Raw genomic sequence first — 14,591 nt, forward strand, 5'->3', positions numbered from 1 at the left:
CGATGATATGTGAATGTATATTGCCATATCTTGAAGAAACAATACATATTTTTGATAATGAAATCCCATACGTCAGAGGACGCCACCGCGGCGACCGTGGCGAACGCGGGGAATAACGCATGGTAAATTTAAATGGAGGACGCCAAGTGGCGTATGCGGTAGGTAACGTGCTAATAACTTTGGAGAAAAGTTGAAGAAAATGATGTTTTGGTCGATTTTTCATAGATCGCGGATTCGCACGTGGAAAGCGGAAGTGCAGGCGCGCTATCGGGGGGGCTCCCGGGGTCTGCGGGGGCGCGGGGGGCGGTGCGCGCGCCGTCAACGCCGCCGCCCGCCAGTGCCAGTCGGCAGCGCGCCGGGCTCACGCGGCTCGCGCGACTTACGCGGTTTCACACACTCTCGATCGCTCGTTCGCTCTCCGCACTCTCTCGATCCTTAGCTACAGTTCGCGTAGAATCCGCCAGATTAGCCATGGACCACGTGCAGGAAGCACCCGCCCAAGACGCCCAAGAAGTGCCCAACGACCCGGGGTAAGTCCCTGACGAAAATCTGCGTAAGATATCTCACCATAGATGATGCGAAAATTTCATGCGAAAATTGCAGGAAGATGTTCGTCGGAGGACTCAGCTGGCAGACGAGTCCAGGTACTACTTCAAAACATCGGGGCGCGCGCGCGCATGCGCTGGCGTTCGAATTTTCCCGCCGGAAAGCGACAGCCGGCAGCGGACCTAACCTACGACAAACCGTGCCGCATTATGTATAGGGGTTGTTGTGGGGTGCGCGCGCAGTTTTTCCGCGCTGGGGGTGGGGGCGCGTGGAAAACACGCGAGTGCATTTACGCAATCGAAACCGACATATATAAGTTTTTCTTTTTTTTAAATAAAAAAGAAACGGCGGACGTGAGTAGTATTATTTTTTATTGTAGTTCAATCTTATTATAATATTATATTCAGCAATATACGCGTGTTTTTGTGGTGTGAGAATGTAAACAATACTAGTGCGCATGCGCATTTTCGAGAAAATGCCAAATAGATTGATTCGCAATAATAAATCCACGTGTGCGCTCAGTCATGGATATATTATCGAATTAGTGATAAAATAAGTGATAATACATATTTATAGTTACGCAAAATACACCATTAATATTTTTAAGTGCTAATTTTTTTCAATCTGTACAAAGTATAGTGAACGATTTAAATCAGGATTGCAGAGTTGGTCATATGATCTAACTATGATTTATTAGGTGTAAATATTGCTAAAGTTTTTCACCTATTTTTATTTATTAAATAATAAAAAAAGGAATACGAATTATTTTTTTTATTAAATATATTAATCAAAAGTTATTTGATGGAAGGAACAGTAACTGTAAAAAATAATAATTTTATTTATTATTCTCTTAATACTTCTAGTAGTGTACCGCAAGGATGTGATTTCAGTCCTATTTTAATTTTATTTTTTGCTGACTATAATTTTAATATAAAGTAGATGATTCCTTGTCACTATATATATAAAAAATAATCTAACTAAATGTCAATGTATAAAAACTTTATTAAGATAAGTCATTAGATACTTGAGCATATTTAAATTTTGTTAAACTGTTGGATATCCATATAATAAAATACTATATATGAATTATTATTATAGTACATAAATATATCCATGATATTAAAAAAATCAAAACAAATTCTTGTGATTGCTGAATTGCAAATAAAATTTATTAATAATGGTGATTTATGGTTCAAAAAACATTATAAATCATTAGAACGGCGTCGTTTTAGTGATTAAATTGTTATTCTTATAATTATAAATATTTAAATAGATTGTCAAGAATTATTAAAACATTGTTATATTGTTTTAAACTCTTATTTTCAGAATTCACCTATTAATAACTGATATATTGTTGGTTACAAAATTTTAATTATAAATATATTGGCTTTTATAATTAGTTGCTAATCACTTGGTAATTACAAGTGTATAGTAGTTTTTTGTTTAATGTATAAGCAATTGTATTTCTGTTCAAGTCCCTAAATCCAGCAAATCTTTAGTAGGAGTTAATAATAATAAGAGTAAACACTACTAGTTAATTAAATGTATATTTTTAAGGCGCGTTATTTTCTTTAAAATGCAATTGCCAGCTATTGAGACAGATTCTAGGATATTTGTAAAATATTTCGTTGCGCGGTTAAAATTGAGTTGAGAATATTAACGGCGAACTCAATCATGCTTTGAGGTAATCTACTTTAAAGTTCTTTGAGTGTTTCAAAATAATAAAGTAGAACATATTATCAATCTTCTTTAGTAGGTAGGATAATTGTTATAACACATTTCTATGACATTAGACATAACGGTTAAATTGACAAAACATTATTTTTCGTTTTGAAACGAAGCATTAATATTTTAAGCGACTTAAAATTTCTTTAACCATGTATGTTACATGTTTATCTTTGATTGATTTTTTTTATATTATTTACTATAACTTATGTGTTTTAAAATAATACATAAATTAATTGGATTTTGATAAAACTTCGGTATACTCTCGATTATTATGAGAACACGAATACTCCGTACCATTATTTTAATTTAATGCAGATTTGTATTTTACATGTCTTTTATTTTATGCATACTATTATTCAACATATATGTACTTACTATTTATTATTATTAAGGAGCAACAGAAAAGAGCAATGATTTGACTAATGCATCTGATACTTTTCTTCTTTTTGGTTTTTTAATTTGCCACTAATTCACATATAACTTTCCACTGTCCAAAAATATTAGAATACTATATATTTTTCTATAAAATTGAAGGATCAAATGTGTATTTTTTATTGAAATATAGAAACTGCATGTGCATGCATGGATAAATGTATATACATACTTTACATTTTTTTCATATGCTTTTAAATTCACAAATTAAAAATTTATAAACAATTCAATGCAATATATTTGATTGACACTTTAAAAAATATTATTTATAATTTAAAATACGGTTTAAAAATATTCCTAACATATTTATTCATAATAATGCTAGCAGAATTTTTATCTTTAAAAAAGCATCTCAAACTACATAGAAATCTCTCTGATTTTTCCCAAAGCCATTTTAGCAATTTATATTTTTTAATCCTTTGTTACTACAATTCATTGCAAATCATAATTATCTTACAAACCGCTGAATGACCGTACTTTTTTATCTGGTAATGTCATGAGTTTTTTTAATGCAATTCAATACAATTTTTCATGATAGTACACTTTATTATTTTAATAGGACATATATCAATGGCATTAAATGTAAATTAGATAACTACATTGCTCTCATGTTTCTGATACACATATCATTAAAAATATAAAAAATAAGCAAATATGACAAGAAGATCTTACATTTACTTAATTTCAATAAATAAAAGTAAACAATATAATTGTTTTTCCTTTCCTTTTTTAGTTATTAAACTGATTTTTTTTTAAATTGAATAAAGGGGATAATTCAGCAAAATATACCTTATTTTAATGATTTAAAATAAACCACACAAATATTTTATTGTGGAGGCTACAATTATGAAAATAGATAAATACCACTTTGAGTCATTATTTTATTGCAAGTTGATTTTAAATATTTTATATATAAACATAAAATGTACGGCGTACCCTAGCTCCTTAATTATTGCTAAATATACTGATAATATGATATTAACTACACTTTTATTACCCAAAATATAATAAACAGATCTAAAAAAATTCTTATTCGCTCTTGAACCTGTTAGAATGTAAAGGTGTCCCAAAATTAACACAAGATTTGAATTTGCCGTCATTTGTGCAGTAAATGCTAACAGCTGATCATTTAAGGTTAGTAAAAATAAATAATGTACTTTATGATTCAATAAAAAAATAACAATATAATGAGTAAAAAATGTGTTTTCTATTTAATTCAATTCAAATCTTGCGTTAATTTTGGGACACCAAATATATGGCACAATTCTGGTACACTGCTCATCTTAAAGTATGTTCGTATCTAGGGTTTAAAAGTATTTTTATGACGCTAGTTTATTGCCCCTTGTTTTGGTTGTTCTTCTATAATGAAAAAAATCTTTTTAAGTTACTTACCCCCTCTGAGTACGATGTAATTTTGTGACAGTAGTTTTTGTATCTGTTATATTTATATATAAATATATAGTATGCGGAGGAAAGTAATAAATGATTTATACTATGTTGTTGCACTGACTTTAAGTTTTTGTAAAACAATTGTCTGTCTATTTTAATATTTAAGATATTTAAAAACACACCCATAAAATATATTATCAAGCATTTCTTTTTTTTTTATATATTAGGAATGTCTTCTATTTATTGTAGCGAAAATAAAATATTTATTTACGAAGTTTGAGGCATTTAGTGATCTCAGAATAGAACAGATAGTAAATTATTTAATTAGCAAATATTCAAGTTCCTATAAATAAATTCTAAATATACTATAGTCTACCTCAATTTGAGTTGAGAATAAGCTGTTCTATAGCATTCTATAAATATAAGATATAAATAGAGAGCATTACAACGTAAAATAATGTTGTACATTTAGGGTGCGCGACATAATTTGATTTATTTAAATATAATATACAAATATTGCACAATATTTCATCATTTTATAACATGCCAGGTATTTATAGACTTTGCTAACCGCGTTAATAAAAGGTTGGACCGTAATATTGACCCTCAAAATTAGAGCGTCTTCGCTAAGAGCCCCTAAGAACCGGTCATAGTTTGAAACAATTCTCTTCGGAGACAGGACCCTACCTTTCGATGGCGTGAGTCATCCGATGCCATCATTGATATTTGGCACTGGAAATAGTCACGGGTTTAGTTTCGCGAACGAGAACCATCCGAGGAATCCGCTCCGGTTCGGTTTTGTCTCTCGAACACTCTTGACAATCCATCACACGGTCCGGTACGTCGGGACATGCTGATGCATGTAACTAGGGATGCGAAAGGAAAAGAAGAAAAAAAGATAGGACAAATATAGCGTGGCGTATGTATGTATAACGTATATTTTAGGCGTTCCGGGCCGGGGTAGATTTTCGGGAAGAAAGGAAGACACAATTAGCGACGGGAGAGAGCAGCGCGCTTGGAATATTGTCGGACGCATTCTTCCAGCCGATTCTTCTGTCTGGTGTGGATTGGATCGAAAGGTTTATGGTGTTCTAACAGGCGTGGTGTAGTTAAAAGTAGCCTAGACTCACTGGTTCGATGTTTTGGTAAATCTTTAAGATGAACAACTTGATGATAATAGATTTCAAGAATTTTGGAATAAAAAACATATTTTTACTATGATTGAATTAACGTATATGAACTATTACTTACGTTAACGTTAATATATAGAGATCTAGTGCTATTAAAAGTAGCCCCAAATAGTTTCTTTCGACTTTTCTTATTACATTTTTGTTGAGAAAGTTTATTGAAATATTTTTAACCTTTTTAGAGTCTACTGAAATTTATTTTTAACATGGGCTTATAAAGGTTGATCTTCTCTGTAATTGAAATATAATAAAAATAAACTAGTGGTGTACTTAAAAGTGGTCCAAATTCGCTAATCTGTTGCTTTATGAAAACATATGTAGTGATTAAAGTAGATCTTGCTAAGGGCAAATATTAATTAATATTTTTATATGCTCACATTTTATAACTATATATGTATGCGTGTATAAGTATGTATACATCTACATTAATGGAGTACATACACTTAAAAGTAATCTACCTCTAAAGTTTTTAAGCTTATTCTGCTTGAGTGGAAAACTATGTATATATTGTAGGTTTGTCTGTAAATATGAATTCAGCTTAGTTGAAAGCAACAGGTGGCTATAAGTAGTCTTAGTTTAAAGCTGAAGTTTATTTGTCGTTGGATCTGTTTCTTCATGATCTTTATAGCATTTTTAAATTCATTTAATAAATATCAGTTTATTTTAATATTTATTGTATATAGCTTCGATTGGTGATGGAGTAGAATGTTTTTCTTCCCTTTCTATGAGTCTAAAAGTAGCACTTAAAAATACTGACTAATGCCTAATTTGTCTCTGTGGATTGGAAAGACAGGTTTATGGTTTAGCTTGTAAATTTTCTTAAGTAGCGTAACACAATAAATATAGTATGCATTTAGAAAAAAAATAATTAAATAAAGAATAAATAATTATAGAGTTCTATAGTTACAAAAACAACAGGTGACACTGCTAAAAGTATCCTTTAACATCTCATGGTTTGTGTTAATTTATTTTAATAAAGCAAGAAATAAATTTTACGACAGAAATCGTCACTTCTTTGAAAAATATATTAATAATCGTTGGAAAGTCTTCAAAATCAGAAAGTTTGGAATCTATTCTTGAATTGAAAAAATAATAAAAGTTACTGAGCTTCATAATAAGCTTTACAGCATTACTATGGTGTATAAATGTATTTTTAGATTTGCGCTTCGTGCGTTTAATTTAATGAGAAATCCAATTATCTTTATGACGTGTGAAATATATGCACAGAGGTGAATTGGTATTAGTTATATTTAACCGCTTAAACATTGTTCATATAATACACATAGCATCTTAGAAGAAAGATTACCGTTCGACCGTCATAATCCTAGTTTCCCAGGATTCGTTTTATAAATTGGACAGATTATTATTAATTGAAACTGGGAGAAGCTATGTGTGCTGGATTTAATTGGATGTCTCTGAAACTATCGTGTAGAGTTTGACCAGCTGGGGGAAGAGTGAGAGTGGTTTAGTATTTGAATAGCAATTTAAACGCTATATCTTATTTACTTGTTAAAAATATAAACGCATTTTAGATTCTAGAGTAGCTTAGAGTGTTAACAGCTAAGGTAAACACATATCTTGGGTTATGTGTTTATTGCCATGTGGAATTTTGCGATCAAAGTTCACCGCTTTATACTTATCAAAAAAAAATTTTCACGCTGAATTTGGGACGCTTTATATCTTCATCTTATCACAAAAATAAACTTACATTCATAAATGTCGCACGGTAGGGTTCCACCTGCGTCGCAGATAATATTTTGTTGTAACAAGATGGTGTCGGTTTTATGATTTACATTTCTATGATAAGCCATTTTTGATACGACCATACCTATGTATGTGTCTTTTTTATATTACCGCATCCGAGAAAGAAAGAAAGAAAGAAGGAAAAATACGAGAGAATACACAAAAGAAATGTGTACTTAGATATGGTTGTGTGTTAGCGTTTACGTCATAGTGCAACAAATGTATAAATATAATGATTAATATGTAGGAGTTTTATTATATTGTTATAACGTAATGTTAACTTACGTATAAGGTTGTGTGTTTAAATATTTCATAGGCTTTGTTGATTTAGAAACACGAAATTATAATTTACCTTTGTGGGAATTTGATTCAGAGATATGCGTTTATGTGCTACTTTTGTATTAAAAAAATAGAACAACATCCATTTCGGTCCTGTTGATTCATAACACGATACTAATGAATGGGTATTAATAGACCAAATAATTAATATGCAAGTAGCAAACCTGATAAAAAATAATCCGTAATAAATAATTGATGTATTATATATAATAATAGCTTTTAGTGTGTGTGCATACACAATCGTTTATGATCTATATGTTTTAAATTGTGTTGGTATTAATATTATATTACATATCGATAAATACTATTGCACATATTTTGCCATAAAGATAAGATAATATCCACATTAAAAAAATATGGTTGATAATGATGGACAATTAAAAAAAAGAGCTTTTCTGTATAAAATCGCAACAAAATATTGCTTTAGTATTTTAGTTTTTTGCTAGAGTATATAATTTTTAAATGTTTGATTTTATCATTTCTTGTGGCTACATGTGACGGGTAGTTCTTTATAAATAGATTGCCTTGAGAAAATTATGATATGCTACATAGTTCTTTAAAAATATGTTTTTTTTTTATTATATACGATTTAATCATCTGATCAAATTATTAGTACTACACATAAGTCGTTTAATATAATAAAATCAAATATGTATAGTGAAACAGTTTGTAAAACTATTTTTTTAAATAAGCACATAAATCAGATAATTTAATAATAGCGAAAGTAAAAGTTTTTTTATTCCTAGCTTTGAACCATATAAAATAGTAAAAATGCTAAAACTAACAAATAACCCACTTGATTCCATACTATTTAGTCAGATATAAATTATTCTAATATATATTTATATAGTTTTCTAACTATTTTTTACAAAAAATATAAATTTCACAGGCAAGTTGGACAATTTTTTTACAAAATAAATTCTGATGCACATACAAGAAAGATGTTTAATTTTTATATACATATGTATGTATGACATTTATACATATTTTCGTATATTTTTGTTTCTGTATTAGTACCTAAAAATATAAAGACATTGATCACTGCAACTTTATATTAAAATCTCAAGTAGTGTCATATTCTTATAGTAATTCATGTCTCGTTTAAATTCATTCATAAATCAGTTTAATTCTTTATTGTCACACTTATAACCCAATTTAATAACCATTTTTTGACCCCTTGTGAATTATGACATCTTAGTAATATATATGAGACGGCTCTATAAGCGTCATTTTGACACAAAAAATATGTAAATTGTCATTTTCGCGAATGACGTCAGAGTTTAAACTGCCGGTTTTATACTTAGCTGTATAGTACGTGACGGAAACGCCGTTTTCAGGATTTTCATAAATATTGTATATATATATATATATATATATATATTATCTAAGTTGTATATATTATAAAACTGTTGAGTTTGTTCCTGAACCACCTGTTGCGGCCGCCATCAGACCGGATCGAATCGTAGGAAGTGATCGATCTCGAACAATGGTCCATTATGGTGTTTTTTACTACTCGCTATACGAATCAAGTTTGTATGCTGTAAAGTTTTGTAATTGTTCAGAATAGGTTGATTTTAATATGCAATAACTATATATACTTTGATGCTGTGCTTACAATATTGATACGAGAAAACATAAACTTTAACTTATAGGCAATTGAAAAGCGATATAGATATATACTAAAATATATTTAAATAAATTGATAAACTTCTTGAAATGTTTTGTTGCTAATCTTATTAAAAAAGTCATCATATAAAACCTTGATATGTTTTCATTAATAGTAAACCTTAATCACGTGTACATACATTAAGTCCAAATATATTTGTTTAAATTTTATGCTCATTATATTCAAATAGGTATTAAAAAATCAGGTTTTAAGTTTAAAAACTGCAATTATGCTAATTAAAACTGTATAATTGCAGTATATATTTTTATGTTTATGTTCATAATATATATAGCGTTGTATTAGATAAAAATTGAATTTAAATTGTGCTTATTTCATATTTATAAGGTATTCAAAGATGTATAGAAACACTTATATTAGCTATAATATTAGTCAGTTTTAATACAAACAAAACAGATTGCATCAAAGTCAGTCAAACTATTAGTTGTTAATTTTAATTTTACAGGTTTTTAAAATAAAGGTATATTGTGCCTGGATTATTCTTTAAAAATATGTAAAATTTAATACCAGTACTTGGAATAGAAAAATACATTTTCTTTGCTGCATTGATGAGTTGTAAATAAAAAGATTAAAAAAAATCAGATTTGTTGAGAAGCGTATTAGATTTTTTCCAGTTTACTTATTTTTTAATGAATTTTTACATATGTACTAAAAAAAATTTGATTTAAAATCATCATAAGACTAAATTTTATGAATTTAATTAAGCACAGCATTCAAAATTTGTGTGGTTTAAGTTTTTGGAAAATAGGCTTATATTGCTTAATTTATAATTTTTTTCAACACACAAACAGTGTTTTTATTATTATATAAATATATATTAGATAAAACCAGAAAAATATAGCTTACTTCTTGTATTAAAAGAAAATTCTGATTTTGATGTTTTAAAATTGAAAAAAAAATATATAGAAATTTTTAATATTTAATAATTATAAATATATGATAATTATAAAACTAAATAAAAGAACTTATATACTTTATGTTTGAATTTATGTAGCTATAATACATATTTTTTGTCATAAAGAGAATACTAATTAACCTTTATATTATATTTTGATTTACTTGATAATTGTATCCTATTAGATAAAATATTTATAAAAAGGTAATAAAAATTCTAAAATTAAATTAAATTTATTAATACCCTGAAGGAATATTTTATTTTTAATTTTTTTATTACAAAGTAAAACTCCATGTATTTATAAATTTATATTTTTCTAAATCATCATAAAATAAAAAATAAAACAGCACGGTAGACCAGTGATATAGTCGGTGACTAATACACGAATGACCTGTTTTTTTTCTATCGTGTCTGATTCTGTTCAGAAAATCTATGTTTTCTTAGATTTTCCTAATCTCACTAATCAATATCGTGGTGATTAATTAAAATTGAGCTAGGCTATAAAATAAAAATAAACAATTAAGAATAAATCTGCTGCTGTATTTTAATATTATATTTATTTAAAATAATGTGTCATTAAATTATTTTTCATAAGTCACAACATTATTATTTAATGCCTAACTAATTAGAAGTAAAACATTAGTTTAATCTTGCTTATGTATACTAATTAAAAGTGATACTATTTTTGTTACAAAATTATTTTATTTAATAATTAATATCTCTCTAAATATTATATTTAAATAGACTATATTTACAGTACGATTTTTTTTACAAAAGTCACTTAATGAGACCGTCGCACAGTATACGATTTGACTAATCTAGGTGGACAAAAGTCTAAAATTAAAATGTTCAGATATTGCTTTTTTTAATATTACTATACCCTTGAATGTTCCCTACAACCGGTAACGTACTCCAAAACAGTTTTTGAGTCGCGATCCCTTCAATAAAAATGGGCAAAGTTACCGTTTTGGATCTAGGTAGCCGCGATTAGCCGCTTAGTGCAGCTGTGAACATTGACGTTTGTGCTTGGCTTACTGTGTTTTGTGTGATTTAAGTACTTTTTAGTGATGGATTCTTCAACTAGAGGTAATTATCAATCTATCATTGCATTTTAATCCACCAAAATATTTGTGAATACTTAGGAATACTGTCTTAAAATATACCATTTTCAAAACAACAAAAAAACACAAAAATTAACTTTGGATGGTCTTAAAGTATGTAGTCAAGTTGAGTCAAGGCATGACAAAGCTCTAAACGTATTCTCGCATCATTATAGTTTTTTAAGAACATAATTATTTTGTGCGATTATGTGCGATTCTAAAGATTTTTAATTTGTTTCATTATAAGTGCCCAAATTTCACGAAAGTCATTATTTGACTTTTGGCGTTCTATCCCTTCCAAAGGCAGATTAAACAAAGTTATTATGTTTGTAAAGTCAAGATTTGTTGATTTGCTCCTTACACAAGATCAGGAGAAGCCCTTATGGACCTTTCTGAAAAAAGAATGTGAGAAGATTCGTGTGAAATGGCTTCGTACGATTAGACTTATTTTTAAGTGTCTATGAAAAATGGTTAAATTAAGAATTAGTGTTTTATATGTTCCACGAATAGTCACCGAAACCAAGTTTCAGTATTGGTAGACCGAAAAAGCGTTTTGAAGATAGTTGTACAAAAACGAAAAAGCGCAAAGTTCAATTGGAAAAATATAACGATGCACAGCTATTTTTTGCTTCACAATTAAGTGTGCGAGCCAGTGGAAAATGAGACGCTGCTAATTTAATGGAGGAAGTATCTACAGTTTTACCAAAACGAGCTACTGGTTATAAAAAAGCTTGGAGATGAATTAGCGTGAAAAAATAACAACGGTCTTACACCCCGGAAGAAGCGTTGGCTTTATTTATTGCAAACAATTTCACTGTGCAAATGTATGCTGAAGAAGAAGAAGGATGAAATAAAGGGTAAATTCAAAGAAATCAGTTTCATAGTAGACAAAGTTAAACCAGATTTTGGTACGAGCAACGATGGGAACACCGCAAGGGCGTTTTTCACGATTTTAAAGCAACGGCTCGTATCACCAGTATCAAAGAAAATTTGATTTATCTACTATTCTTACAGTCATAGCGTCTGGCTATAAAATGGACCTGGACAAATTTAAGCAATATTGTTTGGAAACACGAGACTTATATATCATCCTATACCCGTGGTATAACATGCCAGCTACATTGCATAAGATCCTGATACACGGAGCAGAAATAATAGAACAAATGTCTGAAGAGGCTTCAAAGGGCAAAAACAAAGAAATTAGGAAGGTCAAATTAGGTCACACATTAAAAACTTCTCGTGTTCGCACAAATTATGATTTATTTAAATATTTATTAATGTCGTCTGATCCTTACATTTATTTGTTACGGAAACTGCCTAAGAAAAGCAGCATAAAACATTTTGCTCACATAAAAACTTTGTTAAAATCCAAATAAATTTAGTAGGAATAACAAAATTGTGTTTTATTTGCTGCCACATCTCTAAATTGTAATTTGAGACCATTTAAAATCCTATACGTCTGATTCTGAGTTTTGTCCAGCTAGATTGGTCAAATCGTACACTGTGCGTCGCGCACAATTGACGATTTTAGTTCGATTCAATTAGGAACTTGTCCGACCTACTGCCACCATCGTGACAGTGATATATAAAGTGGTTTTGACAGTAAAAATGATCTGAAATAATTTTTCAGTGTCACTGACACCAACGTCACCCACAACGACGCGTCCATACGACAGCGTGATGAATGCGATACTGTACTGTTGCTGATAATGGGCGATAGCTCCATTGATAAGCACGTCACAAAAGTCGTGATCGATCGTAAATCACAACCGGCCAAGTCCAAAGCCCATCGTACGTGACGAAGAGTTCCATATGCCGCATACGAATGCACGTATATGAGCAATTGGCGTAATCATCGGTTTCTCTGGTTGTGTGTTATTATCAAACACAATTGCTGCGAGCGGCCCTTGGAAAGCATCAGTGGCTGTGGACATGGACGTTGAGTCCGCGGACCAGCGATGCGTCACAAGTCGGCGACAATCGGAGGTGGTCAAACTTTTTAAATATTTTTTTAAATATCGGTTAGGAAACAGCAACGCCTCGACAAGTCCGAGAGTGTCATGGCCCATATCTATTTAATAAAATTATGTTGTAACGATAAAAAAAAATCGAAAAAATAACGTCATAATGTAATGTTAAATGTTGATACATGCCTCTGAAAAAATCAAGGATTGAAGTATCAGAGATATTTATTTGATATGCGCCAACAATTAAATTAATATTGTATATTTATCGTTATAACATATTTACAATTAAAATGCATAGCAACAGTTAACAAACAAAAATCTAGGAATAAATATTTAAATAACACATGCAACATATTTATTCTTTTGGTTGAGAAGCTACATATTCAAATATTTACATAATCTTCTAGTGTTTTGTTATATATTTAAATATAGTTTTATTTACTGTGCATCTAGGAGCTACATTATTATAAGGTAAATTTCATCCTTTTTTGCTTACATTTGCATTTTATTTGTTTATGTGTAAAAATTTGATTACTTGAACCGTTTTCATGCCTTGGTAATGTTTCCGCGATATGTATTGATTTTGAGTTCATATGATAAATAAGTGGTGATTTGCTCATTTTAATATCTAATAAGTACGAGCTATGATTTAAAATTATCACGATATTTATTCATGATATTTAGAAATATAATAAAAAATAATTTGTGATGATCTATCGCAATTATAATTACTAGCTGTCGGTACGTCACTGTCGTGAGCTACCGAAGCTAGTGAGTGTACGAATACCGGATCGGTTTTAAATATTATTTTTGCTTCGTTCTGATTTTTAACCCTTTGGATGCCGGGCCTTTTTGGAAAAATATTCCAGAAATGCCGGGACTTTTTAATATATAATTAAAAAGTCAAAATGTGTATTTTAGTTTGTAAACATGCTGTCGCAGCGTGCGACGCTGTCTGCAGTGAACTTGACCTAATTAATGATGAATATGCGATTGTGTGTTATTTTAGTTCTTATTTGCGCTGTAATAAGAGTCATTATCGCATGACGTATTAAAAATTACGAGATCTGAGCGGCCGGACTCCGATCAGGAATCGATAACAATGGTATATAATATGTTATTTATTTTTAAAATGTAAATAAAACTTTTCGTAAATTAATAAAATATGATATTTATATATTTATATATATATAAATAATAATGAAATATTAAAAAAATAATGATTATAATATATTTATAACATATATTTGAAAAAATGTTATAAACCCCTGAAGCAATTACCCTACAGACGGTTGAAAATGTATTGGATACTACGATTTCGGAGCCGTCGGATCCGGCAGTTCTCGCTAGTGTAGCAAAAGCCGATATATCGGATTTCGGTAGCCAAAGGGTTAAAATCTATTTTTAAATTTAATATTTGCAATTTAGACATTAAAATCATTGTGTAGCTCTGCGATTTACAATATAAATGGGAAGTGATCGCACGTGCGTGTCCAAGAGATATGCGGTTGATCCTAGTGCATTTTTAACTGTTACCGCGTTACTGCGTAAATTTGCGCACTACATAGACAAGTTTTCAAT

The 14,591-nt window shown here is 29.9% G+C and overlaps 1 protein-coding gene across 14 annotated transcripts in view; it reads left to right on the top strand.

Moving 5' to 3' along the window:
* Positions 1-231: 231 nt before the first annotated feature.
* The window catches only part of Rbp6 (RNA-binding protein 6), a 1,186,203-nt gene continuing 1,171,843 nt past the window's right edge, over positions 232-14,591 (top strand). For 12 of the 14 annotated variants that reach the window (XM_088182888.1, XM_088182874.1, XM_088182875.1 and 9 more), the window contains exons 1-2: positions 288-530; positions 604-644. In XM_088182888.1, coding sequence (XP_088039014.1) covers positions 472-530; positions 604-644 — 100 coding nt within the window. In that variant the 5' untranslated portion in view covers positions 288-471. Of the gene's footprint in view, positions 531-603; positions 645-14,591 lie in introns of all 14 variants that reach the window. The other 2 variants (XM_088182883.1, XM_088182887.1) reach the window with 2 other exon arrangements.

The sequence above is a fragment of the Plectrocnemia conspersa genome, unplaced genomic scaffold, assembly GCF_051122295.1.
Source record: "Plectrocnemia conspersa isolate PC_06_02 unplaced genomic scaffold, ASM5112229v1 ptg000003l, whole genome shotgun sequence".
Lineage (NCBI taxonomy): Eukaryota > Metazoa > Arthropoda > Insecta > Trichoptera > Polycentropodidae > Plectrocnemia > Plectrocnemia conspersa.